We start from the raw sequence: 26,922 nt of genomic DNA, 5'->3' as shown, positions 1-26,922 counted from the left end.
TATTTAACAGTGCACTTCGATGTGGTTATTTTTATCATTAAGAGTGAAGATATTAAACCTCTCGATTTATCTCGTTAGCTCCCATTTTACTAGTTATAATTATATTCAGAATTGCCCTCATTAAAAAAAATTAAATTAATATTTGTTCTTCTCTCATCGGTGCTGAATCTGTTGATTGTTGAACAAGATTCAGGTCTTGTTTAGAATTGAGGTGTTGTACCTTTTATGTTACAACTGTTATGGAAAAAAAATGTAAATATGAAAGAAAAATTAATAATATATAGTATATATAAATTTTAAATAATAATTTTGACAAAATTATTAAAGATATAATAAATTTTTTATTATATAAGAAAAAAATCATATTAACATAGTTTCTAAGCTACAGTAGTTAATGTTTACCAAACACTTTAGTACTGTATCTTAAAAGCTACAACTGCTCAAGCTCAACCTCAATTTCAAATGCACCCTCACTCTTGCCAATCAGTTCTAGTCCCCAATAATTCCTAACCATGCACTGACACCCACCACTTGTCTTCTTGGAACCGGCCGGCGCGAACCACTTCTCTTCTCAGCAATAAGTGGACATGCAAGCCGTTTCTTTAATTATCATAATTATTATTATTTATGCAACACTGTCATCTTGATCTCAAACTCTTTTTTATCCCCCCCCCCCCCCCCCCCAAAAAGGACAACATTTTAAAATTTAAATTTAATCTTTAATCGATTATATTTTTTTCTTTTTGATTAACACAGAAGCTGAAGAGGGATCATGAGATATGATCAAGATTCCATATCATGATATTGCTATTTTTACTTTTGTTTATAATCATGATTTGGGTAGAAAAGGATTGTCTGATGATGTCAATTATTGCTCTCATCGATACAGAAAGATCAAAAAATGAAGGAAAGTGTACTAATCTTCAATTTTTAAAGAAAACGAAGATGAAGGGAAGTCGGGAGAATAAGAGAGAGGAGAGAAAGAAGAAAGGGTAAAATTTAAAACTTAAAATTATTTTGGTAGGTATTTTAGACTTTTCAAATTAAAATGAGAGAAGTGGGAGATAATAAGAGAAACTGAGGGGATCAACTATCAATACTTTGTCATTAATCTGATATATTTTTATTAGAGAAAAAAGAGAAAAAAAAGAAAATCGACCTCAATTTTATTATTTCATTATTTGGTTTTATACGAAATTCATCATTTTTTTTCTTATTTCTTTTCATTCTCCTTTTCTCCTCTACTCTCGTTCCATTTTTTCAAATCAAATTAATATGCCATTCAAGGTAATATCAAAATAACATGAAAAGTGACAATCCATGTTGGCCAATTCTTATGAAGAGAGTTGTGTTGTGAGAGCGACCGTGCTCAGTTGATCAAAAGGCAGAATATCATAATATTATCACCACATGATTATTCCAAACTCGTCGTTATCTCTACAGATTATGCCAACTTGATCGTTATCTCATCCCTCCATAACAAGTTAGTTAAAATCTCTCTTTTGTTATAATCTTTAAATCTCTCTTTGTGATAATCCCATGTTTCCCACATGGAGTAGACGCCTAAGACTTTACTTCTTCTCTTCTATGCGCTATGCTCCACGCCATATTGATGTCCTTAATACATAATTTATGTTACATAGACAATTGCTTAATTATAAGAAGACTGAACGATGTTGTAATTTGCCAATAAGGATGCCAACACAAACAAGTAAAAGACGTCGTCAATGGATGTAAATTTGTTACATATTCAATAATTGTTGTAGTCGATTGTTGGTTATTTTGACGCAGTAGTAGTCAAAGAATAAAGCAAATTAAATAATTCTCTTCTAAAGTTAGTGTGGGAGAGAATCAATATACAGTTAATTTCTTATAAAGGATCGTTATCACAAGTTAAAAAGACAGAAAAATATGAAATTCAATATATTACAAGATAAAATAAAATATGTTAGAGTATGTGTTTGTCTTATTTTTTAATTTATCCTTTATTTTAATATGATCCAAACTCCAAAATTCCTGTTTAAAAAAATTATATATGCGCAGATATTTGGAGGATAGTATACCATAATTATTGATAAACCTGGAAGCTGTAGTTAACTGATGCAGGAATCCTGAGAGCTAGTTAATTCTAGGGGCTGAGGCTTACATGAGAGATGCATAATGGAAACTTAATCACCATCATTATTCAATATATAACATTAAAGATTTTGTCGAAAAAGGCATAGAAAAAGATTTCTTAGCGGTAAGAAGAAATAATAATCAATCATTACTATATAACATATATATATTATTCTTTCATTGTTTAGCTTATTAAACTCATCATTATTTTCCAGTATCTTTCCGTGAGACAATAAGATTTTGTTTATGATTTGGCAACAATTGTTTACAAGTTAACCACTATTAAAAGTTACCATTTAAAATAAAATATCCAGAATTATTTTAAAAGACCGTATCAGAAGCTTAAATTCGAGATACATAGTGACAACTCAACCACCATCATTATTCAATAGATTGACAATAAAGATTTTGTCGAAAAGGACATTGAAAAGGATCTTGTTGAAAAGCATACTAAGATTCTTTCCTTTTCTGGCTTATTAAACTCATGTTTCTTTTACTAGATCTCTTCTCTTCTTTTTTTTTAATTTCTTTTTAATGTCGGTTGTTTCAAAATGCTTATAAAATTTTGTCTGTCAACTAGTTCTACCCTTTATTTGTTTAATTTTTTTTCCTGCTTTCTTCGGTCCCATTGATTGAAGGTAAAAGTTTGAACGAAATACGTCTCATTGAAAAACAACTAAACAGTTAAATCATTTTTCACATGACATGCAATTCGTTGGTTGAGGGAGATGCGATCTACTCATCTACCAATAATATATGTGACTCAAATGGTATTTTACAACTTGTGGGTCGAATCATCAGGATTTCAACTAATTGGAGAGGCCGATAGGCTATGATTAAAGGGATAAAAATGGAAAAAATTTTGGGCTGCATGGTATTGTTTTTCATCACTCATTTTCTATTTTATAAGAATAGAAAAAAAAAGTGTTTGGTAAGCCACAGTAACAGTGACATTTTTTATTATTATGAAAGCAAACCATGTCTATTTTACAATGTTAACGAAGATAATTAAACAACATCAAATCTTTATTCTTCACTTTGTTCATAGGAACTACCACTGCTTTTATGACATAGTTTTATGAAGATGTGGGTCCAGCTCCGCATTATGCTCTGTTGCCTCTCTCTTTCATTTATTTTTTGGGACCTGCTACCTTACATTTAATGTAAGGTAGAAAAATCCTTATTTTTTTATATTTTATATATAAATATAATTATTCAGTATTTAGTAGTCAAATTCATATTATATATTAGATACCGAACACAATTTCAAATTCATCAAATATTAATCATATCTATATTATAAAATAAATACAAAAACATCATTTAAAGAACAATACTAAACGCAACCAAGTTTGCATACTATCATAATTTTGATCTTAAAACCACATGAAAGGAAATCTCTTATTAGTATGGTGTCAGATTTTTTTCTTTCTTTTTTTTTTCATATGTATTTGAATTAAAATTCTCTCATGATCAAAACATTGTTGAGTAAGATATATAGCAGGTAATTGGAAATTAATAAATAAAAACATAACAATAATTATACACTATACTAAAAACATGTGACAAGATTTTTAAAAATTTAATTAATGGAGCTTAGATTAGGAGATTATTTTAATTCACATGTATTACTCATATTGTTCAAGTATATACCTTCGTATATGTGAATATATATTTTTTAAATATAAAAATATGTTGTTGTATTTTTATTTAATCAATAAGTTAATGTCAAATCAGTTTGTACAAAATAAATTTGTAAACTTTTAAGAGTGGTTACAAGTGGCCCTTAGTATTACTTATCCTAATTCCCCCTCTAAGTTCATTTGGCTATGCTAATTGGGGTATCCCCCTTGCCTTTTATCCATTCCATCTAATGTCAAGATCTTTTTTTTGGAGAGCTCTACGTAATATACTCTGTACATCAAATAATCTTTTGAAACGAAAGGTAGTGGATTCTCCAAATTGTCATCGATGTTTTTTTGCTATTGAGGGTACCTTTCATGTGTTAGTTTGCTATAAGTTTGCGATGAAGGTGTGGAAGTTGTCAACTTTGGCTGCTTATGTAACGAATAGCCCTCATATGGATTTTGCTCTTTTTGCAAAGAATTTGGAATCTTGGCTGTCAAAAGAGGACTACCCATCTTTTGGGATGATTACATGGTCTATTTGGCATTCTAGGAACATAGCGCTCTATCAGAATCAAAAGATGGACCCAAAGAATGTTCTTTGCAAGGCTGAAGCTGTTTTGAATTCGTACACTATTGCTCAAGGCTCTCCAATTCAAGAGTTTCTAGTCCCTCCAACCAAGAAGGGTGTTAGTTGGATTCCACCGGATAATCATTGGTGCAAATTGAACGTTGATGCAGCGATTAACATTGCCAATGGAATTACAGGTTTGGGTGCAATAATAAGAAATTTCAAGGGAGATTTTATAGCTGGCTCAGCCACAAGAAATCCTTTCTTAGGACATCGAGTTTGCAGAGGCTGAAGCTATCCTAGAAGGCATCAAGCCGACCATAGATTCATGCTTATCTCCTTTGATTGTGGAATCTGATTCAGTAAATCTTATCCATCTAATTGCGGGCGTTTTATCAAGTAGAAAGGATACTGAATGGATCATTTTAGAAATTAGAAATTGTAATACAGTTTCTTATCAGTTAGCAAAATTAGCACTTTCTTTGATTAACGATCTTGTTTAGTTGGAAGACCCTCCTGCAGATATTGCGGTACTTATGTAAATTTTTGTTTTTTTAGCAAGGAAGTGTTTTTCAAAAAAAAAAAAGAAACTTAGCTTCTCCCCTTATAACCTTTTAAATAATCTATCATAACAGTATTTACCATCTAGGATAAGTAAGAGGGTAAAAAAAATTTAAGACGCATGACACGATTTTGTTGCATGGGACACTTCAACACTTATTATAATATTACTTTTAAAACTGAGCCTTTGACAACATACAAAAACAAAGTAAAATGTTTCATATATATGGCTACGCTTCTAGAACATTAAATATGGTAAGAGACTCTATGCTGCAGGGGTGGAACCAGAGTTCTAGTTCAGGGGTTGCCGAAATATGTCACAAGTTCAAATTTTAGCTAGCGACTAATTCGTAATCCAAATTTGAACTTTAAATTAAAAATAATGAACATGCACAAAAAGATCGTGAAAGAAAAATGAAAATAAGGTATCATTCAAGTCTCAAATTACATGAAAATATAAAATAATTGTATCTTGTACTACATAATTTAATATATTAAAAGCAAACTTTACGTTCTTTCATATCCCTAAAATCATCTATGACTGATTCCATGTTAATCTTCTCGGCAATATCTCTCTCAATGTATGTAATCAATGTGTCTGTGAGGAAATCATCATCCATTTTATTGCGAAGTCTAGTCTTGACAATACGCATAGTTGAAAAAGACCGTTCAGTAGTTGCTGTAGAAACTAGAAGAGTAAGCACCAATACAATTATTCTGTAGACAAGTAGATATATTGATGAGCTTCTAGTTCGTGCTAACCATTGACATAAATCAGAAAGAGATGATAAATTTTTACACTTTGGATCTTGAACAACATTATAATTATAATGATCAAGCTGCACTCTCAGATATATCTTTTCATTATCTGTGAAGTTATCTCAATAAAACTTATCAACCAATTGACAAATATTATCAATTCTAAAAGAATCATATCCTTCTCGAAAATCCAAGGTTGAGCTAAGCATAAGCAACTCTACTGAGCTATCATTAAATCGAATATCTAATTCTTGCAATTGAGAATCTATTGTTGTATAAAAAATATTTACCCAATAATGCTGCTCTATAGTAAAGTTATCTTCTTGATTACGAGCTCTACCTTGCCTTGCAATATAACGAGCATTCATATCTGGAATGTCAATATTGCGTGCCTTACAAATATAAATCACATTCTCCAGCAAATTTTGCCATTCTTTATCTCTCATTTTCTGCAAAAGTACTTTAGTGGATGAAATAAGGCTCATGGCATTAAGAACTCCTATGATTGACATTGTAAAGCTTGAGAAAGCAAATCAGTGATCGCCAAGATATTTTTCATGAGATGTAAAACAAAAATAAATTCAAATGAAGTTATCGCTTCATAAGCTGAATCTGCATCTCCCCGTTATGCATATGTGACTCCATCCTTCACAATATTAATTAAAACTTCACATGTTGCACTAAACATATTTATCAAATTAGAAACTGATTTGAAATGAGAACCCCATCGAGTTTCACCAGCCTGTTGTAAGGTCCCAATTTGATTAAGCCCTTTACCAGTCTCAAGTTCATCAAGAGCAAGCATATGTGCAATTTAATCAGCTTTAGCACGTTTTACCTCATTATTACGCTTGCAAGATGCACCAACAACATTCACAACAGAAGTTAATTTTGTAAAAAATTGATGCACATGAATTATCATTCGAGATGCTGCAACTAATGCTAATTGTAACCGATGTGCTAAACATTGAATATAATAAGCATATGAACAATATCAAAGCTTGTAAACCATTCCATTCACCTCGCATATTACTTGGATCATCATATCCTTGGCCTCGAATGTTTTGAATGTCTAAAGTGTGATTAGACAATGCAAAATATATCTCTTTTTTCAAGGTTTATGCTGAAGTCTCAAAGACATGAACTAGCCCAAAAAACTGTTCTCTAACAATTCCATCCTTATCAACAAATCTAAAAACTATTTTCATTTGTTCTTTCTTTGACTTATCGTGAGCTTCATCAACAATTATACAAAACTTTTCGTCCCCAATTTCTTCTCTAATTGTCTTTCTGACTTTCATTGAATAAATGTGTAAAATTTCTTTTTGAATCTTTGGTGATGTATAAATTACATTTCTAGGTGTTTTTGATATAAGGTCAGCAAATGTTTCATTATCTTCAACCAACACTACCAATAGTTCAAGAAAATTCCCATGATTATCTAAAGACTCACTTTCATCATGGCCTCTAAAAGCAGAACCTTGAAGTGCAAGATGCCAAGATGCTCTAATTAAGAACTTAAGCCACAGTTGATTATCGGCAACATCTTGAGTAATATACTTATGAAAAACATGTTGAATATGTTGAGATTGATTCATCAAATCCTCACATGATTTTTCAGCACGTTTATGAGCAGAGTCAAGATTAGTGCCCACATGGTTTAGAAAAGCATATTTTTTACCTCTCACTTTCCTCCAAGTTCTAAAACCATCTACCGTGAAAAATTTTGCTCCTTTATGCCCAGATGGTTTATTAAAAAGAAAGCAGAGTAAACAAAAAGCAGAGTAAACAAAAAGCAGCATCATTTGCAATAGAATATTCCAACCAAGTGGGAAATAGAGAATATCATGAACTTTGAAAGCTACGACTAGGCATGGCAAAATAACTCGTACTCGGACTGGACCCGCATAAACCCGGACAACCTGGTCCGGGTTTGACCCGTATCGTATTTAAATAATATGCGGGTCCGTTATCACATTTTTTGAACCCCAGATATATCCAGTTCCAGTTCCCGGTTCAATTGAACCCGTAAGTCCGGAACCTAGACCCGAGTACATTTATTTTAATATAAATACAAAATTAAAAAATCAAAGGAAAAGAAGGAAACAAACAAACCCTAGTTTGCTTTTAGCTCATGGCCACCAACCATTTCCTTTCCTTTTCATCTCCCAAATTCATCAATTCACAGCCGCCACCATTTCCTCTCCTTTTCATCTCCCAAATTCATTAATTTAAATCATCATCATCACCAATTCGTCACCAGTCATCATCATCAATTCGTCATCAATCATCATCAAAAGCTTGAATCTCTTAGTAACTCCTAAATCATCCACGATCATAGCTTTACGGCAAATAATCGCGCACACAGAGTGATGATTTGGCATTCATGGACAAATTCGCTGGGTTTTATTCCCGTCTCCTTCTGTGTTTTATTTTGCTATCATTTTAGAATTTGTTTGATGATGAAAAGCTGACAATCACAAAATTTGGGTTTTGTTTTGCACTTTTGCTTCACTGTTTTGTTATATTCTTTAATCATTTTTTACCCTTTGATTTAAATATTACTCCTTTTTTGATATTGAAGCAATCGGTGATGGAAAAAAGTTGCAGAGTTGAACGTTGACAGGGTCCTACCTCTGGTTTTTTACTCGGGAACAAGACTAAAAATGGTGCTCATTTGGGTTCAAAACCTGGGTTACGGAAACCCGGATTTTTGCGGATTCAACCCGGTCCGCCCCTGGAGTTTAAAAATTCGGGTTTATTTTTAGATTCGAAATAGCAAATTGTCATCCGGGTCCAGAATAGGAATGGACAAACCCGGACTCGAACCTATATTTTTCCATCCCTAGCTGCGACCATGATCTCCAGACTGCGGGTTTTTTGAACATATAGGTTGGTATGGACTTGCTCGAATATAAGCTCGTCGAATTTCATCTTGTTGATTAACAAGATAGCTCCATATTTGACGACGTAGTCTTGGATCATGCTCTAAAGAATTAACATCAACTTCATTAGTTTCAACTCTTTAAGGTTTTGTTGGCCGATTTTCAGAAATTGGGGGTTTATGATTAGATATTGATGGTAATTGTGTATCTGCTTGAGTACTTTCTGACTTTTTTTCCCTTGATAATTTATCAATCGTTTGCTTTTTCATCTGTAAGAATTAAAATAACAATCATTGTAATCCAACAATGAAAATTAACAATGAACATAGCTTACTTACAAATAAATATACACTAAGGCTCATCTTCTAGAAAAAAAAAAAATCCAAAAGCTCTAATCTTCTTACAAATTTTCATAAATAAATTAAACTGATTGTGTATCATGATACTTCATACCTTTAAACTGAAAATATAATGATCAGCTGGCTCCAAGTAGATGCAGAGAGTAAGATCCAAAATAAGGAACAGATGCAGGTTGATGAGCGGCTTTGCAAAGACGGGAGCAAGAGGCGTAAGGTCAGGGGAGTAGTTGTTAAAAGTCAAAAAAAATTTCTTTATTTGCTTTAAATTATAAAGAAGAAATAAAAGTAAAAAAATATGGGTGGCTCATGTGTTTTCTTTTTTAATTATTTATAATTTTAAAATTTTGAATTATGCAAATATGTTTTTTTTTTTTGAAATTGTGGGGTTACCCGGGCACCCACATAATTTCGCCCCTGCTGTCCTGCGCCTGATGGCAAAGCATGATCACCTATTTAATAATGATAAATTGTAGCTTCTGGCTGCAGATACATATTGTTGACAAACGATTTTTGTTCGGTCGGTTCATGAATTGAAATATCAGCCTTCAGCTCAAAGTCATTGGCTGAAGGGTGATATTTTCGAAAAGGACCTTGAAAAAGATTTCGTAGAAAAGACGTTGAGAAAGATTTCATAAGAATAGGAAGAAAGAGTCAATCATTGCTATATATGATTCTTTTATTGTCTAGCTTATTAAACTCATGCTTATTTTCCTAAATCTTTTCATCAATCACAGGGATGACAATGGGCATATGTCAGCTGGATTTAATCCGTTCTAATTCTTTATTAATAATAAAAATTGAGATTCGTATCTACTCATAGTAAACTTGTGACATTACGCGGTGGAAATTTATTTTATATTGATCCAAATATGATAAATTTAGATTTATATTAAGTGGATCATGGATCAAAACCGTCCCATCATCGTCCCTGCTCAGGATTTTGTTTATGATTTGGCAACAATTGTTTACATGATAACCGCAATTAAAACGGTAACTTACAAATTAAAATAAATTTAAAATAAAATATCTAGAATTATTTTAGAAGACGCATCAGAAGCTTACATTCGAGATGCTTAATGGAAACTCAACCACCATCATTATTCAAATAGATAACATTAAAAATTTTGTCCAAAAGGACATTGACATGGAATTTGTCGAAAAGCTATGATTCTTTCATTGCCTGGCTTATTTTATACTCATGCTTCTTTTACTAGATCTCTTCTTTTTCATTTCTTGTTAAAGCTTTTGTGTGTCAAGCAGTTCTACCTTTTATTGTTCACTTTTTTTTCCCTTACTTTTTTTTGTCTCATTGTTTGTTTGAACAAGTGAGTTTTGATATTTGAAAAAAATAAATTAATAGGTATCATATATTCAAATAGAAGGTATATTTGTTGCAAAACATAAAGAAAACTTAAAATTTAGAAATCTAAAGTTACATACCATTCCATACTTGTTAATCAAATCTGTGGAGATTGATAATGATTATTGCAATAGTATCCACAAAAAGATTTTATTTTTGTAATTTTATCATTTTATGATAGATAAGATTGAAGGGCAATTGTGGAATAAATATGGGTGTTTTTAGAAGTGATATAATTTTTCATTTATTTGATTGGGTGTATTTAAAAAGTGGTCTTAAAAAGATTTTGAAGGAGTGTTAGTAGTTCCATTCTTTATCAAATTAGCCTTAAAAGTAGCATAAAAATTTTTATAGTAAATTTTTTTTATGTTATTATTTTACTTTTAGGATTAATTTGGTAAATTATTTTTTATAAAATAATTATTAATAAAATTATTGCAAGGATGATAAACATTACTTTAAGTTGGCTAATATTAAATTTTATTTATAAATAAATTATTAGCACGATTGTCGCACAGGTAAAAAAAATACTAGTTTTTTTTATTTTAATATTTATTGGTTAATTTACTAAGAAATAATTATTGATTAATTTTTTAAATAAATTTTTATAGATAAATTAATTAATGTCAAGAATATTATTACAAAGGCATTATTATAAAAGCAAAGCAAAAGTAAGATTAACAATGTAATATATTTAACTACAATTTATTTTGAGATATTTTCAAAATATAAGGAATAAACAAACACTTAAGTTAAAATAGAGGATTAAAAGAGTATTTATTCATTTATTTAAATCATTTTTCAGATGACATGCAATTTGTTGGTTGAGTGAGATGTGATCCACTCATGCATCTACCAATACTATATGTGACTCATATGTTCTTTTACATCTGGAGGCCGAATCATCAAGATTTCAACGACGAATTGAAGTGGCCGATGTGAGATGATAAAGGGGGGAAAATGGAAAATTTAAGTTTATCTATCATAATTTTCATTTTAATATCACATGATTAAATGGATTATCTTATTAGTGCAGTCACAGATTTTTTTTTTTTCATATGTATGTGAATTAAGATTCTATCATGATCTGAACTTATTCAAATAAAATTTATCGTGAATAAATAGTGATTAATAAATAAAAATATAACAATAGTTAAATTTAATTATATACCATCATGGCGTTCAAGTACATACCTTCTTTTGCAAATGTGAATTAGTTTTTTTTTTTCAATTTCCAAATATTTAGAATCAGATCTACTTCTGAGCTTTAAAACCATTATCTATTCAGATTCTTTGAAAAAAAAAAAAAGATATCATGTGATCATAAGAAAATAAAACTAGTTAATATAATAATTGAAAATTATATGAAATATGGTTGGGTAGTCTTACAAATTAGAGAGGGAGAGGAAAAAAGAGGCCTATTTGGTATTGACATCAAAGTGTTTAGTAAGTAATAGTTGTTGTAATTCAAAAATTAAGTTGATTTGATCTTGCATTTGTATAATAAAAAACCTATTTTTGTTTGGCTGGTAATAATAATTTAAAGGCTAACACTATGTTACGTTGAACGTAACATACATTCAATAGAGATAATATCAATAAATACCCCTAATTTTTATGGAAACTACACTATTTGAATTAAAAGAAATACTTTTAAATCTCAAAGAAGAAATAAAAGAAATTAAACAAGAAATAGGAAAAATAAAAATAGAATTATCTGTAATCCAATTAAGCCAAAAGAAAAATAAAAGAGTAGAAAAATTTGAAATACTAAAATTTGGAATAATTGGAACAAGCTTTAAAGAACCCATACAAAAACCTCAACCAGGCAGCTATGATGACTGGTTCGTAAAGACTCAATACCCAAAAATACTAGAAGAAACAGAAAAATTGAAAGCAGAACTAAAAACTAAAGAAAAAGGTAAAGAAAAACTAGAAATAAAAGAAACATCACTTAGTGATACAGATTGATTGATGAAACATTAGAAGAATTAACTGAAAAATTCAGTGATATAAATCTAAGTGATTTAGAAGAATTTGAAAGAGAATATTGTATAAAAATGAATGTTGCTGGAGGACCAGAAATGAAATCTAATGTAGTAGAACCAAGCCATATATATGAAACACATAAAAAGAAAAGTAGACCATTTTTTGAATATTATCCACCTATCAAAAATAACCAATGGAAAAAAGAATACCAACCTAATAATGACCATCTAATACCAATAAGCAATGCTGGTACATTTTTAGATTTAGACGGCAAAGCAGACCCCCGAAAGGCCTTAGTAGAATGGGGAATGCAAATGAAATTATTTTTTCTGTTTAATGGATCAAGAGAAGACTGGAATGTTGAAACAGAAGAAGAAAAAATAAATATATTTGCTGATATTTTAATAGCAAGCTTTTCAGGAAATGTATTTAATTGGTGGAAAGGATTAAGTGAGGATACACAAGGATTAATAAAAGACTCAACCAAGATAGCATTAGGAAGAAATAAAGGTTTAGGAATTGAAAGAATAATTGAATATATTGCTAGTGAATTCTTAGGAGAAGATTGGTTACAAAATACAGAAAATGAATCAAAACGTGATAAGTTAGAAGCCAGAATGAAATTAATAAATTTAACAATTTGCAATATGTGTTTTGTCAAAGAATATACTTGTGAATTCTCTAAATATTATTATACCCAATTTATGAGTCATGAAGACCAAAATATTTATAAAAATCTATACTATTCGAAACTTCCTTACCCTTGGAATGGATATTTTACTAATGAATATGAAAAGTATACTAGTAATAATGAAAATAGACTCCCAGACACATTAGGATCTAGAATAAGATTTTTAAACACAAGATTGAGTGAAATATGTATTCAAAGAAATCTAATAAAAAAGAGTAAGAATATTACAAAAATATGTTGTGAAAAAACAGAAATGCCTACTCAGTGGGGATGTTATACACCACATAAACGTCACAGAAAATCTTATAAAAAAGAAAAAAGATATAAGAAATATAATAATTTTAAACGAAAATATAAAAAAGCAGGAAGAAAATATTATAAAAGAAAATATAAAAACCAAAGAAAAATATTAGATAAATCCAAATGTAAATGTTGGAATTGTGGAGAAATGGGACACATCAGTACAGACTGTACAAAAAAGAAAGTTAGGCTTTTAAAAGAAGATTTTAAAAATATAGAAAGTGATTTAGAAGAAATAAGTAATCTCTCAGAATATGATGGAAAAGAAGTTTATATGGTAGAAAAATCAGAAGATGAATCCGAATAAAGAAGAAATAATGGAAAATGAAAAAGTAGAAGAAATAGAAGAGATAGAAAAGGAAGAAAATAAAAGTGGATATAGTCTTGTAGCCACTTTTAATAAAGAAAAATATAATAAACTTTTAAAATTAAATATGAAAAAACCAGAATATGGAATACTACATAGATTTAGAGATCTATTCAAAAGAAAAAGAATTATACTACATGAATATTATGAACAAGAAAAAGCTATTACAATTACGCAAGCTGAAGGAAATATTAGATTTAGTTTGCTTAATAAAAGGTCAATAGACTTAGCATTAAGAAAAATAAAAAGTGAATCAACCAAAGAAAAAATTCAATATGTATACTTGGCAGAAATCCAAATCTTAATAAAATACCTTTTCAAAGAAGGAATAGATAGCCCCATAGTTTTATCATTACATGACCAAAGATTTACAGACCCTGGCATAGGACATTTAGGGACAATAGAAGGAAATTTATGCTACACTAAATTATTATTTACCTGCCACCCTAGATACTGTGTACATATAAAAGATAAAAATATAGACGAAACATTAAGTTTACATTTTAAATTACTAAAGAAAAATCTAATGAAAGAAGGAAATAGAATAATGACAATACACTATTCAGCTTTATATAGTTTTTGTAATTCGAATTATGGAGAAATATATGGAAATAAACCTTATATAGAAATAAATAAGGATTGTGAAGATATAGTAACATTTATAGAACCTGTAATTCAAGATTACAAAATTCCCATTAATTATGAATTAAAAATAGATGATAAAAAACCATTTTTAGATAATAATAATGAAAACTCTATAATTCCCATAAGTTTTGCAGGAAGAACTCTAATAAGAGGAAGTTCATCTAGAAGATTAAGCACTGATAAACAGTTAGTTAGATCCATACCTACTAATAATGTAATAAAAATACTAGGACAATACTTTAATGGAATAAACTATACAACAAAAATACCTATATTGATAGATACTGGTACTAGCCATAATTATATGAACCACACTAAAAATAAAGGATTTTTAGTAAAAGAAAAAGAAATTCCTTATGAATATACTGATTTCAATGGTAATAAATATATTTGTAAACAAGAAGTCAAAGTTCCTGTAATAATAGAAGGACTTAGAATAATATTACCTTGTTATATAGATTCATTTATGACTACAGATCCAGAAAAACATGTAGTACTAGGAAATAGTTTTTTAAGTGATTTAGAGTATTACAAAATTGAACCAAATAAAATAACTTTCCTTATACAAGGTCAAAGAATAGTTTGCGACACATGTTAAAACAAGCTTATGTAAAATACCTTATGTCTGTTTATATACAAATAAATATACCAGAAAAAGACATAGATACTTGTGCTTTAATTGACACAGGTAGTAAAATAACTATTATGAAATCCTTTTTATCTAATAGATGGGAATCAAATGAAAAATTAAAAATTGTAGGAATTACTGGCGATAAACAACAAGTAAATCAATCCATATTAAACTTTGAAATATTATTAGGCAGTAAAATAATTAGTATTAACCAAATCTTTCAATATAATAATCTAGATTGTGATATACTTTTAGGAAATGACTTTCTACAACAATTTCAATATTACCAGCAGACTACATACATGATCACCTTAAAAACCCTTTGTAATCATATTTTACGCATCCCTCGTGAATTTCGACCCTACAGAGTTCAGCCAGCCCAGCGTGGTGATAAGCACATTTATGAAAAATATTATTTAATACAAAAAAGTCAGAGTTACAATATACAATTAGAGACAATAAAGTCACAACTTGAACAAGTTTATAAAGAAAACCCGTTAGCATTATGGAAACTAGATCATCCTAAAGCAAAAATAGAATTAATTGAAAATAGAATCATAAGATTAAAACCCATGATGTATACAGAAGAAGATAGAGAAGAATTCAAAATCCAAATAAAAGAGTTATTAAATTTAAAACTTATTAGGAGTAGCAATAGCCCACATAATAGCCCAGCATTTATGGTCAGGAAAAGAGCAGAACAAGTTAGAGGAAAAGCAAGAATGGTAATAAATTATAAAGAACTAAATAAATATACAAAATTTGATGGATATTTTCTCCCTAATAAAGAAGTATTGATAAATCTTGTGAAAAATAAGACCTATTATTCAAAATTCGACTGTAAATCAGGATTTTGGCAAATAAAAATGGAAGAAAATAGTATTCCTTATACAACTTTTAGCACCCCACAAGGACATTATGAATGGTTAGTAATGCCCTTTGGACTAAAACATGCCCCTCAAATTTTTCAGAGTAGAATGGATAAAATATTTAGAAATTATAACTATATTATAGTATATGTTGATGATATATTAATAACATCAGAAACAGTGGAGGAACATAGACACCATTTAAAAGAATTTGTTAATATATGTATTAAGGAAGGTATAGTATTATCTAGTAAAAAAGCAGTTATAGAACATAAGAAAATAGAATTCTTAGGAATGATACTCGACAAACAAGGCATTAGACTTCAGAGCCATATAGGAAGAAAAATAATCGAATTTCCAGATAAATTAGAAAATAAACAACAAATACAAAAATTTTTAGGTTATTTAAATTATGCAGAAGGATTTATAAAAGATCTAGCCAAAAAGAGAAATATACTTCAGAAATTACTAAGAAAAAATAATACTAGAGGATGGAGTGAAGAACATACAGAAACTGTAAAAAATTTAAAACAAGAATGTAAAAACCTCCCAGCATTGAGATTACCTAACGAAAAAGATAAATTAATAATTCAAACAGATGCATCAGATTTATATTGGGGAGCAATTCTGAAAACTGATATAAATGAAATTTGTCGATATACAAGTGGAACATTTAATCAGGCACAAATCAATTATCCAGTACATGAAAAAGAACTCCTTGCAATATACAAAGGAATTAAAAAATTCTCATTATTTTTACTTCAAAAACAATTTATTGTAGAAACAGATAATTCTCAAGTAAGTTCCCTTATTAATAAAATTTTGCCAAATGAACCTCAATATAGAAGATTACATAGATGGCAAGTTTATCTGTCTTATTACAATTTTAAGATAGTACATATAAAAGGGACTAACAATTTCCTTGCAGACTTTTTAAGCAGGAACATAGAATTTGGAGAATGAATTCTGAAGCAAATAGAATTATCGGAAAAATAAAAGCCGAGATACAAAGACTCAAGGCTGAAGCATCTGACATAATTGATGCAATACAATACATAAAAGAGGCTTCTGAGGCTCATGAGAAAGGAGTAAATTTGTTAGAGTCATACATAGACGACTTAACAAAGGCGCTCTCTATAAACACGAGCCCAATAGAAACAAACCCAAATATCGGAAGCAGTAGTGGACCCTTCAGAGAAGATAAACCAATCTCTGACCCAGTTCCAAATAAAATCATATCCATAGAAGTTGAATCACCAAAATCAGACCCTCCAAAAAAGTTTATTCAAATAGACAATCCTTACTTAGAAGAAGAGGAGAAACCCCTAAATCCAAAAGAAGAAGAGTATAAACAATTCTCCACATGGGTATATTCCACCTGTTCTCATAATAATACAATTTTCAAAGCACCTGGAAAAAATATGTACCCCAGGATGATTGTTACAAAAGGAGCAGACCCACTCCTTGTTGGAAAAATAGCAAAATATGGCTATTTAGACTTAGTATATCCCGGTATAGACCTTCGAGAAATAGCCAGCCTTGATGATTTACTAATAAAAGAAGTCTCAAGGTTTGCCCAAAAAAGACCCATATACTTAAAATTTTATACCATAAGCCCAGAATACTATCAGAATGTTGAATACCAGGCTTTTTATATGATTTCTGTAGGCCATCTTACAAAAAATTTCAAAGTCGAAGTAGGAACAGAATATACAAATGTTCCTCACATAAATGAATCTTGGATCAGAACTCGAAGAGCCAGAGGAATAAAAGCCATATGGAGCATAGCTAAGGATTTGTATAAAAGAAATTTCAGGTCCATTATTAAATTCCAGAATTACATCCTTATAACTTCTGAGGATGACCATACACCTTCAAATCTGTTAGTAGACTTCATCAACGAAATAAGTACTATGCGTTTCCCTAGTAGCAGTAAAACCATGGAGCAGGCTTATCAACTCATGGACATAAAGCAATGATAGACAAGCTGTGGCCGACAACATAAAACAAGATAAGAGAAAGCTGTGGCAGACAAAATAAAGCGCGTGATAAAGATAAGATGCTTGACAGATGTTTGACAAGAAGACAAGATAAGATAAAGATGCTTGACATATATTTGACAAGAAGACAAGATAAGATAAAGATGCTTGACAAGATAAAGCTCGTAAGATGCTTGACAAATAAGTGAGTGATGTAAAAGCCCAATAATACAAGGGCAAAAATGTAACAATAATGTAAAAGCCCAATAATACGAGGGCAGAAATGTAAACATAAACCCGAGGTGACTTGGGATATAAATAAAAGCAATAAGCTCTAAGAGCTTATCATTCAGCCATAACTCCATTATCTTCCATTATCTTCATGAACAACTAAATCTCTTCTCAGCTCAGAATCCTAAATCAATACATCACTAATCAAAAAAAAAATCACCATAGAAAGGAAAGAGAAACCTAAATTTATTCAACATTTCTAAGCACAACGATCGTATTCCATACAGTAAGGCCACTCGAGTCCGCTGATCCCGTTGAGGCAAGGAGGCCGTTGAGGGAATAAGGACAACAAGGCTGCAGGTCACTGGAGAAAGATCGAAAGGCAAAGGAACAAGAATAACTTGGGTAATAATTCTCAATCCTTATCTGTTGGTGGAAGTTTGTTGATGATTGTTGATGAGGAGATTTATGGAGGAAGAGCTAATTTCTTGAAGTGAAATATTTTAATGAATAACGACATCTTATTAGGAAGTTCTAAGGAACATATGATAAACCCAACAACTAGGATAACATATAATGATTATACAATGATAATAGATTTCAATCTAGGATCTTTTAAACAAAGCTCTTATCTTTTAAATAAAGACGAACTTGTTAGAACAGAAGAACTACAAGCAGTATATGAGCTTGAATTACCAAAGGAAATAAGAAGAAAAATTATAAATCATATAGAAATAGATACTTTAAAGCATAACATAATTATGTTAACTGTAGAACAAGGAATTGACATAGCCCTGGCATATGTAGAACATGGAAATAGAGAAGTTGGACCATCATACATAAATTACTTAGAAAATTCAGATAATGAAGAACTTGAATTATAAAAAATATAATATAAGGATTATAAGGTATATAGGCGAGCAACCCATGACGTAAATTGGATAGACGATCCCGATTGGGCGTTAGTATCCTCTGTACTTTGGGATAACAAGCCACGTACCTATAGTCAGTATAGCTTGTAATCATGGAAATTTATAATGAAATCAGATATTACACTAGTATAATAAATAATCATATATATTTTATAAAAGTAGAAATATTTTATTCAGAAGATGTAACATGAAGTTTAAATCAAACTCTTAATCCTACATATATTTTAAAAACTAATAATAGTTATTATGACTTATATGTTCCTACTCTTCCTAATACATTCCCTAGAACAATTGATGGAGAACAAGTTATAGCCATATTTTTAAGGAATAATAGTGATACGGGATATGATAGATATGTGCTATAAATAGTTTTGGCATACACATAATAAATGAAATATACCTTTTGAAATATTCATTCATTCTGGTTTTTAATTTTCAGTCTAAATTTGATATTTAGTTTAATTTTTATTGATATTCAGTTTAAATTTTAGTTTCACCCAAACAAAATGGTATCAGAGCCATAACCAGAATAATAATTCTTAAGAATTAAAATCTTGATAATAATTTATTTCATATAAAATTAATTAATGGATCCGATACAAACAATAGTTAACAGCTTATATACTTTAAAGGTATATAACAAAGAAGAAATAAAAAATCTCATAATGGCTTTAAAAACTGATAAGAATAATATAAGAAACATAGAACTCGAATTAACAGAAGAACTTAGAGAGAGGCATATAGACACAACGGGAGGAGAAATATTAATAGAAAAGAAAATGAAGTTTATAGATGAATTTATAAAATTTCTAGTATACTGGTATAAAAAGGAAACATTATGAATCATAATCAACATGCATTTAACATAATACATGAATTAGCAGATTGTATAGATCATATGATTTTAGGATGGGAAAACATATTAAATACATATATAAATCTAATAACTCAGAAAATAGATTTACTAGAACAAGAAAGAATAGGAATAATAAATTTAGGACTAGAAATTTACTCTGAAATTATAGATTTATATGAATTTGATAACCATTTAATGTTATTTAAAGAAATAAGCAAAACCTTAGAAAGAATAAGAAATAGGTGTAGAAGGGATGGAAGAAGTCAAATACATCCACAATTGTAAAAGATAAAAAATAAAAGGACCCAAAAGAAATTAGCCAAAGAAGAAAAAGACAAAAAACCGTAAGATACATTTATTGTAACTTAGGCACTCCCTAATTTAAATAATATTTCTTTACTATTTTGTTAAAATTATTATTTAAAATCATATTTTCCACACTATCAATTTTTATTTTTAAGATTACAACTTTTTTTTCCAAGCAGTTAGTTTAAAAATTACAGCATCTCAAAACTAAATAGGGACAAATTGACTTTGAAATTAAAGTTAATTATATTGTTTCATCTGAATAACAATTCAAAATACAATTTTTAAACATCCAAGGTCCCTAGAGACCCAACCGAGTGGTTTCAAGTAATCTTAGTTAGCTAGCCACCCAAGTTCGAATCTTAGAGAGGTCAGGGTCAAAAAATTAATTTTGATTGACCCAACCCTCTTACCTTTAAAAAGAAAAAAAAAACAATTTAAACATCTAAGCATGTCGTTGTAAATAAAAAAAATACAAACTTAATTAGCTATACGAGGTTAAGGGATAGAATATTTATGTATAAAGCATTATTTTAATATAGTTTCTCCCTTTATAAATTATAACTTGTAAATAATCTATCATAAGATTGTTTAAGACAGAGAGGAACAAAAAAAAAAAAAAAAACAAAATTAAAGACGCATGACATGATTTTATTGCATGGGTTACTTCAGCACTTATTACATTACTTTAGAAACAGCGCTTTTGACAACACACACAAACAAGGAAAGCAGTATCACATATATGTGGCTACTCTTCTACAACATTAAATATGGTAAGAGACTCCATCCTGCGCCTGATTGCAAGCATGATCATTTATTTAATTATGATAAATTGTAGCATCTGGCTGCGGATCCGTACTGCTAATAACCTATTTTTGTTCGGTCGGTTCATGAATTGAAATATCAGCCTTCAGCTCAAAGTCCTTGGCATATGAACTCTTCTTCGATGGTTTAATATCATTGTCATAAATTGAAACATCAGGCATGAGCTCGAAGCCTTTGGCGAATGCCTTCTGTTTGGCTAGCTCTACACCATTGTTATAAATTGAAACATCAGGCATGAGTTCGAAGTCCTTGGCGGAGAACTTTTGTTTGGCTAGCTTTACACCATTGTCATAAATAGAAACATCAGGCATGAGCTCGAAGTCCTTGGCGAAGAACTTTTGTTTGGTTGGCTTAATACCGTTGTCGTAAATTGAAACATCAGGCAAGAACTCGAAGTGCTTGGCAAAAGCCTTTTGTTTGGTTGGCTTAATACCGTTGTCGTAAATTGAAACATCAGGCATGAGCTCGAAGTTCTTGGCGAAGGATCTCTGCTTATCCTTTGGTTTAATACCGTTGTCATAAATTGAAACATCAGGTAGCTCGAGGTCCTTGACAAAAGCCTTTTGTTTCGTCAGCTTAATGCCGTTGTCATAGATTGAAACATCAGGCATCAGCTCAAAGTTATTATTGACAAAACGCTTTGTTGATGCGAGATTCCGGTTCTCCTCGTTCTACGACCAGGATCCCTGCTCGATCAACTCTACCACGACCAGGAGGTCTCCTAGTAATGCTTCTTCTCCGGATGTCCCTGCACACACAGACAAGTCAGAGTACGCCGGTTGTTCTCCCGGCGCAAACCCTCCGACGCTCAAGTCAGATATGAAGGTTCGGGGAACGCTTGCCACAGGCCTTATGGCTTTTTTGTGGTTTTCCCTTTTATCTTAAAAATGCTAACCCTTTTACCTTCGTTGGCTACCTTTTTATAGGCTTCCTTTGAATCTCAGTCTTCCGCTCTTTTCCAGACGGTATGGGACTCCAACTGCTGCGTTATGGGCAAAACATGGGATCTAGCGTGTTACGCCACGGTTCAGGGGAAAGCGTGGCTGCCACGGCTCTGTGAGACCTTGCGTGTTACGCCACGGTTCTGGGGAAAGTGTGGCTGTCATGGCTCCGTGAGATCTTGCGTGTTACGTCGCGGTTCTGGGGAAAGCGTGGCTGTTGTGCCTAGGTTCTCGTGCTGGAGAGCGCGTCTTGCCAACTGCCGTCGACCGGGTCTCCTCGCCTCTCGGTCTCTAGCCGGAATGGCCTCATGCCTTTTATAGGAATTGGCCTCGCGGACGACAACATCGTGGACGAGCAGGATGTTTCTGCTCCTGTTCTTCCACGCGCCAGGCTTTAACGGAAAACACCGGTGCGCAGAACTTCGCCATCAGATGTCTGCTCGTCATTCCTGGTCCCTTCGACGCATTTGTCCCAAACAGTATCCCTCCCAAACACCGGTCCCCCAGTTTCTGGTGTTGGGTAATGTAGTGGACCAGCAGTAGAAACTCGATAGTACTCGCTCGCGTGGGTTTGGAAAAGGCTGCCAGGAGTCATGTCGCATTTAATTGCGGACGAGGTGACGTGGCAGAAATCCCCCCCTCCATTTGAATTTCAAACCGACGGTTACGGGATTCTCGGAATATGCGTCATTAAATGCTGGCAGCCCAAGAGTTTGCTTCTCAGTAAGGAAACCCAAAATCTTCAAACACGAACTCGTCATTTTCTCCATTCTTGTCTCTCCGGCGAATGAACCTCGGCGCCAAAGCTGTCATCCCTGTCTCTCTCTGACCGAGTCCCTGCTTCAGGTATTTTTTCTATTTTTTTTTGGTATCGGTTAGTTGTAGGTAATCTCCTTTCTCTCTGCTTTGCTTGAGGTTGTAGTTGGCGGTGGTGTTTTGGTTAGAACTTAGGATATGTCGAAGGGTAAGGAGAAGGTCGTTGAGGTTGGTGACGACGAACTAGGTTTTTTGCCTAGTCTGCCCGCTGATTTTGCTTTTGATCCCGGGATCCCCTTAGAGCCCATTAGGTCTAGTGTTGGTACTAGCGCTAGGAGGATGTCTCCCCAAACAACCTCCTCGAGCGACAGTAGCGATGAAGAAGGGTCTTCTGGATCGGAGAACACTTTGAGTGAGGGTCAAGGGGATGATTCTAGTGAGGCGTCCCCATCAGGAGCATCACGACCAGAAGAACGGGGTACAGTAGGGGGTAGAGCCTTGTCGCGTGATTATGCCATTGACTACATGTCGTGTACGACCACGTTTGACGAGCTCAATGACCTCCGACTTAGGTATAGTATTCCTGGTGAGATACCTCTTAGGATCCCAGGAAAAAAGGATACACCTAGCCGGCCTCCCAGGGGATACGTTACCCTGTATCTGGAGAGCTTTAAGTATGGGCTGAGGTGTCCTTTGCAGCCTTACTTTGCCCGGATACTTAACGGGCTAAATCTGGCTCCTGGTCAGCTGAACCCCAACGGGTGGAGAGTGCTCTCTGGTCTGTTCATATTGTGGGACAGATGTTGCCAAAGCGAGCCCACGGTTGATGAGGTGAAGCATCTGTACCAGCTGAAGAGCAGCCCTAAAGATGCCGGCTGGTACTACTTCCAATCTGGTACCAAGAGCAGGAAACCCATAACTGATCTTCCAACTGGTGGTGGTGGGACTTGGAAGAGGAAATTCTTTTTTGCTGGGGGTCCCTGGGGTCAAGTTGCACAAATAGACGGGAAGGATTGTCGCGTCCCACCCCGTTTCACGGTCCCAGGTTGCCTGCTCGCTTTAGATGTCTTGTATCCATAATTGTTCCTGCTGTATTGGTTTGTCTCTAACCAAGTGTCTGTTTGTGCTGTAGTTTCCTGGGGTGTTCACTTCCCGCTCCGACCTGGTCTGCTTAAACGGGTCGAGGCTGTATTGGCCAATTCCTGCTCGAGCCGAGAACTGCTATCTACATACAACTTCCTCGAGTCTCGGTTGATACTTCCTGGCCATAAGATGGAGGACGCAGTGATTGGAGCTCTGACCAGGAAACGCTCTCGGCCTCCAACAACCGATAGGGACCAGGACAAAGATGCTCCCGCTGCGAAGCGAAAGAACATCGTGCAGCAGGTTCCTCCCTTGCAGGCTCTCCCTCTTGCCTCTGCTAGAGTCGGGGAATCCAGTAGAGCGGCCACTGATCCTGCTTCCTCTTCTCCACCTGTTGTGCCTCGGTCCCGCTTACCCGACAGCCGATCAGAACACTTGGTTCCCTATCTCAATGAGTTGTCTAAACTCGTGAGCAAGAAGGACCTGGAGGGCTTTGACGGTTGTACCCTGGGCGAGCTGGTGGGAGCCATGCAGTACAGTGCTTTCCATCTCAGCTGCATGGCCACCTACTATAAGGCCAAGGTTGGCCGTTACGACAGGAAGATGAAGGAGGACATTCAATCGGCGACGACCAGAGCTGACGTTGCCGAGAAAAAGGCGGGGGAGCTAAACGTTGAGAACCTCAAGCTGATAGAGCAAGAGTCCCTTGCTCAAGCAAAAGCCATTACACTCGAGGAGGAGTTGACCAAGGTTAAGGAGGACCTCCAAGGGCAGAGGGCTATGTATGAGGCTCAGCTCGAATCTCTCCGCGATTCCCACCGAGCTCATGTAGAGAACTTGGAGAGGGAGGCCGACAACCAGTACGACCAGGGACTTCGGCATTCGTATCGTTGTATCATGGCCGTCCTCGGGAAGCAACACCCTGATCTGAAGATGGATGACCTTGCAGCTGGTGTTGCTCAACATATGGACGAGGAGGCGGCCAAGGAAGATGCCGAGGGGTTAGAGCCGATCGTGATTGAGGAGGGTAACTCTCCTCCTCGTGCAGTCCCTGCTGATGTTGGCGAGGCGAGCACCCCCCCGGACGCAACTGGTGATACCCCTCCCGCACCCGAGGAGGTCCAGCCAACCGATGCTGCTCGGCTCACTGACCCACCATCTTTTTGATATATTTCTTCTTGTATTGTAATGAACAACGTTTATGAAATTTATCCCCTCTGTTAGCCATTAATAAAAATGTTGTTGATTACTATCTCGTGTCGTACTCATGAATTAATTTTCGTCTGAAACGCTGATCGCTTCTGTCTCGCCGTAAGACAGGCTTTGAGACTTGGTGAGGCCTTTGCGTGCCGTAGAAAACTTTCCAAATGCTTTGGAGCCTGCTCGCCTTCTCGCGAGCGAGCAGATCCTTGCATGCTGGGCTTTTGTCTGGCCCTAAGACAGGCTTTGAGACTTTGTCGAGCCTTCGCATGCCTTAGGATTTTCTTCAAACGATTTGGATTCTGCTGCCTTCTCGTGGCCGAGCAGATCCTGGCATGCTTGGCTTCTGTCTCGCCATAAGACAGGCTCTGAGACTTGGCGAGCCTTTGCATGCCTCAGGATTTTCTTCAAACGATTTGGATTCTGCTGCCTTCTCGTGGCCGAGCAGATCCTGGCATGCTTGGCTTCTGTCTCGCCATAAGACAGGCTCTGAGACTTGGCGAGCCTTTGCATGCCTTAGGATTTTCTTCAAACGATTTGGATTCTGCTGCCTTCTCGTGGCCGAGCAGATCCTGGCATGCTTGGCTTCTGTCTCGCCATAAGACAGGCTCTGAGACTTGGCGAGCCTTTGCATGCCTTAGGATTTTCTTCAAACGATTTGGATTCTGCTGCCTTCTCGTGGCCGAGCCGGTCCTCCCATCCTTGGCTTCTGTCTCGCCTTCAGACAGGCTCTGGGACTTGGCGAGCCTTTGCATGCCTCAGGATTTTCTTCAAACGATTTGGATTCTGCTGCCTTCTCGTGGCCGAGCAGATCCTGGCATGCTTGGCTTCTGTCTCGCCATAAGACAGGCTCTGAGACTTGGCGAGCCTTTGCATGCCTTAGGATTTTCTTCAAACGATTTGGATTCTGCTGCCTTCTCGTGGCCGAGCAGATCCTGGCATGCTTGGCTTCTGTCTCGCCATAAGACAGGCTCTGAGACTTGGCGAGCCTTTGCATGCCTTAGGATTTTCTTCAAACGATTTGGATTCTGCTGCCTTCTCGTGGCCGAGCAGATCCTGGCATGCTTGGCTTCTGTCTCGCCATAAGACAGGCTCTGAGACTTGGCGAGCCTTTGCATGCCTTAGGATTTTCTTCAAACGATTTGGATTCTGCTGCCTTCTCGTGGCCGAGCAGATCCTGGCATGCTTGGCTTCTGTCTCGCCATAAGACAGGCTCTGAGACTTGGCGAGCCTTTGCATGCCTCAGGATTTTCTTCAAACGATTTGGATTCTGCTGCCTTCTCGTGGCCGAGCAGATCCTGGCATGCTTGGCTTCTGTCTCGCCATAAGACAGGCTCTGAGACTTGGCGAGCCTTTGCATGCCTTAGGATTTTTTTTTTTTGTTTTGTTTTCTTTTTTTTTTTTTTTTTTTCGGTTTCAAGCGAAATAAATTCGTCGACGTTACATTAATGGCAGGATTTGACTTACATGAAATTGTTCGGACATAAAACATAAAAATAAAAGATAGACAGCATGAGCAGAAATTGCTTTAAAATGTGAGCAAGTCTTACTGGAAGTATTTTCGGAGGTGTGCTGCGTTCCATGGGCGTTTCACTTCGTGGCCGTCCGCGCGAACCAGCTTGTAAGCTCCGGGCCCCGCTATCTGCTTGACTCTATACGGCCCTTCCCAATTCGGTCCCAGCACTCCTTGAGTCGAATCTTTGGTGCTCTGATTCACTCTTCTCAGTACCCAGTCTCCGACCCTGAATTGCCGTATGTTCACCTTCTGGTTATAATACCGAGCAACCCTCTGTTGGTAAGTGACTGATCGCTCGGCTGCTTGTTCCCTCCTCTCCATTAGCAGATCAAGATTCAAACATATCTGCTCGTCGTTCTCCTGCTCATTGAAATGGTCTGTCCGGTGTGTGGTCGTTCCTACCTCAGCCGGCACGACCGCTTCATGTCCGAAAGCCAAAGCGAACGGTGTCTCCCCCGTTGCGGTTTTGTGGGTTGTTCTGTATGCCCATAGCACACCTGACAGCTCGTCAACCCACGCACCCTTTTTTGCTCCGAGCCTGGTTTTCAGAAGCCTCTTGACTGTCTT

General features: G+C 34.4%; 3 protein-coding genes across 3 annotated transcripts in view; 1 reads left to right on the top strand and 2 right to left on the bottom strand.

Annotated features, from left to right (window-relative positions):
* The window catches only part of LOC102609330 (SWI/SNF complex subunit SWI3D), a 65,702-nt gene that overhangs the window by 13,479 nt on the left and 25,301 nt on the right, over window positions 1–26,922 (bottom strand). The gene's annotated exons all lie outside the window — the stretch shown is intronic.
* Window positions 20,904–21,470, bottom strand: LOC127899129 (uncharacterized). The gene has a single exon (XM_052432104.1). It carries the CDS (start codon window positions 21,468–21,470, stop codon window positions 20,904–20,906), a length of 567 nt encoding a protein of 188 aa, XP_052288064.1.
* Window positions 22,653–24,891, top strand: LOC127899086 (uncharacterized). Its single transcript, XM_052431902.1, has 2 exons — window positions 22,653–23,601; window positions 23,689–24,891. Exons 1-2 carry the CDS (start codon window positions 22,755–22,757, stop codon window positions 24,804–24,806), a joined length of 1,965 nt encoding a protein of 654 aa, XP_052287862.1. The 5' UTR covers window positions 22,653–22,754; the 3' UTR covers window positions 24,807–24,891.

Source organism: Citrus sinensis, chromosome 8, assembly GCF_022201045.2.
Source record: "Citrus sinensis cultivar Valencia sweet orange chromosome 8, DVS_A1.0, whole genome shotgun sequence".
NCBI classification, from domain to species: domain Eukaryota; kingdom Viridiplantae; phylum Streptophyta; class Magnoliopsida; order Sapindales; family Rutaceae; genus Citrus; species Citrus sinensis.
Note: the sequence above shows the minus strand (reverse complement) of the source record. Positions and strands in the feature narration are given on the sequence as shown.

Coding starts and splice junctions, on each gene's coding strand:
- LOC127899129 (XM_052432104.1), bottom strand. CDS start 21,470: ATGCCTGATGTTTCAATCTATGACAACGGCATTAAGCTGACGAAACAA.
- LOC127899086 (XM_052431902.1), top strand. CDS start 22,755: ATGTCGAAGGGTAAGGAGAAGGTCGTTGAGGTTGGTGACGACGAACTA. Junction 23,602..23,688: donor ACCCCGTTTCACGGTCCCAG/GTTGCCTGCTCG, acceptor TTTGTGCTGTAG/TTTCCTGGGGTGTTCACTTC.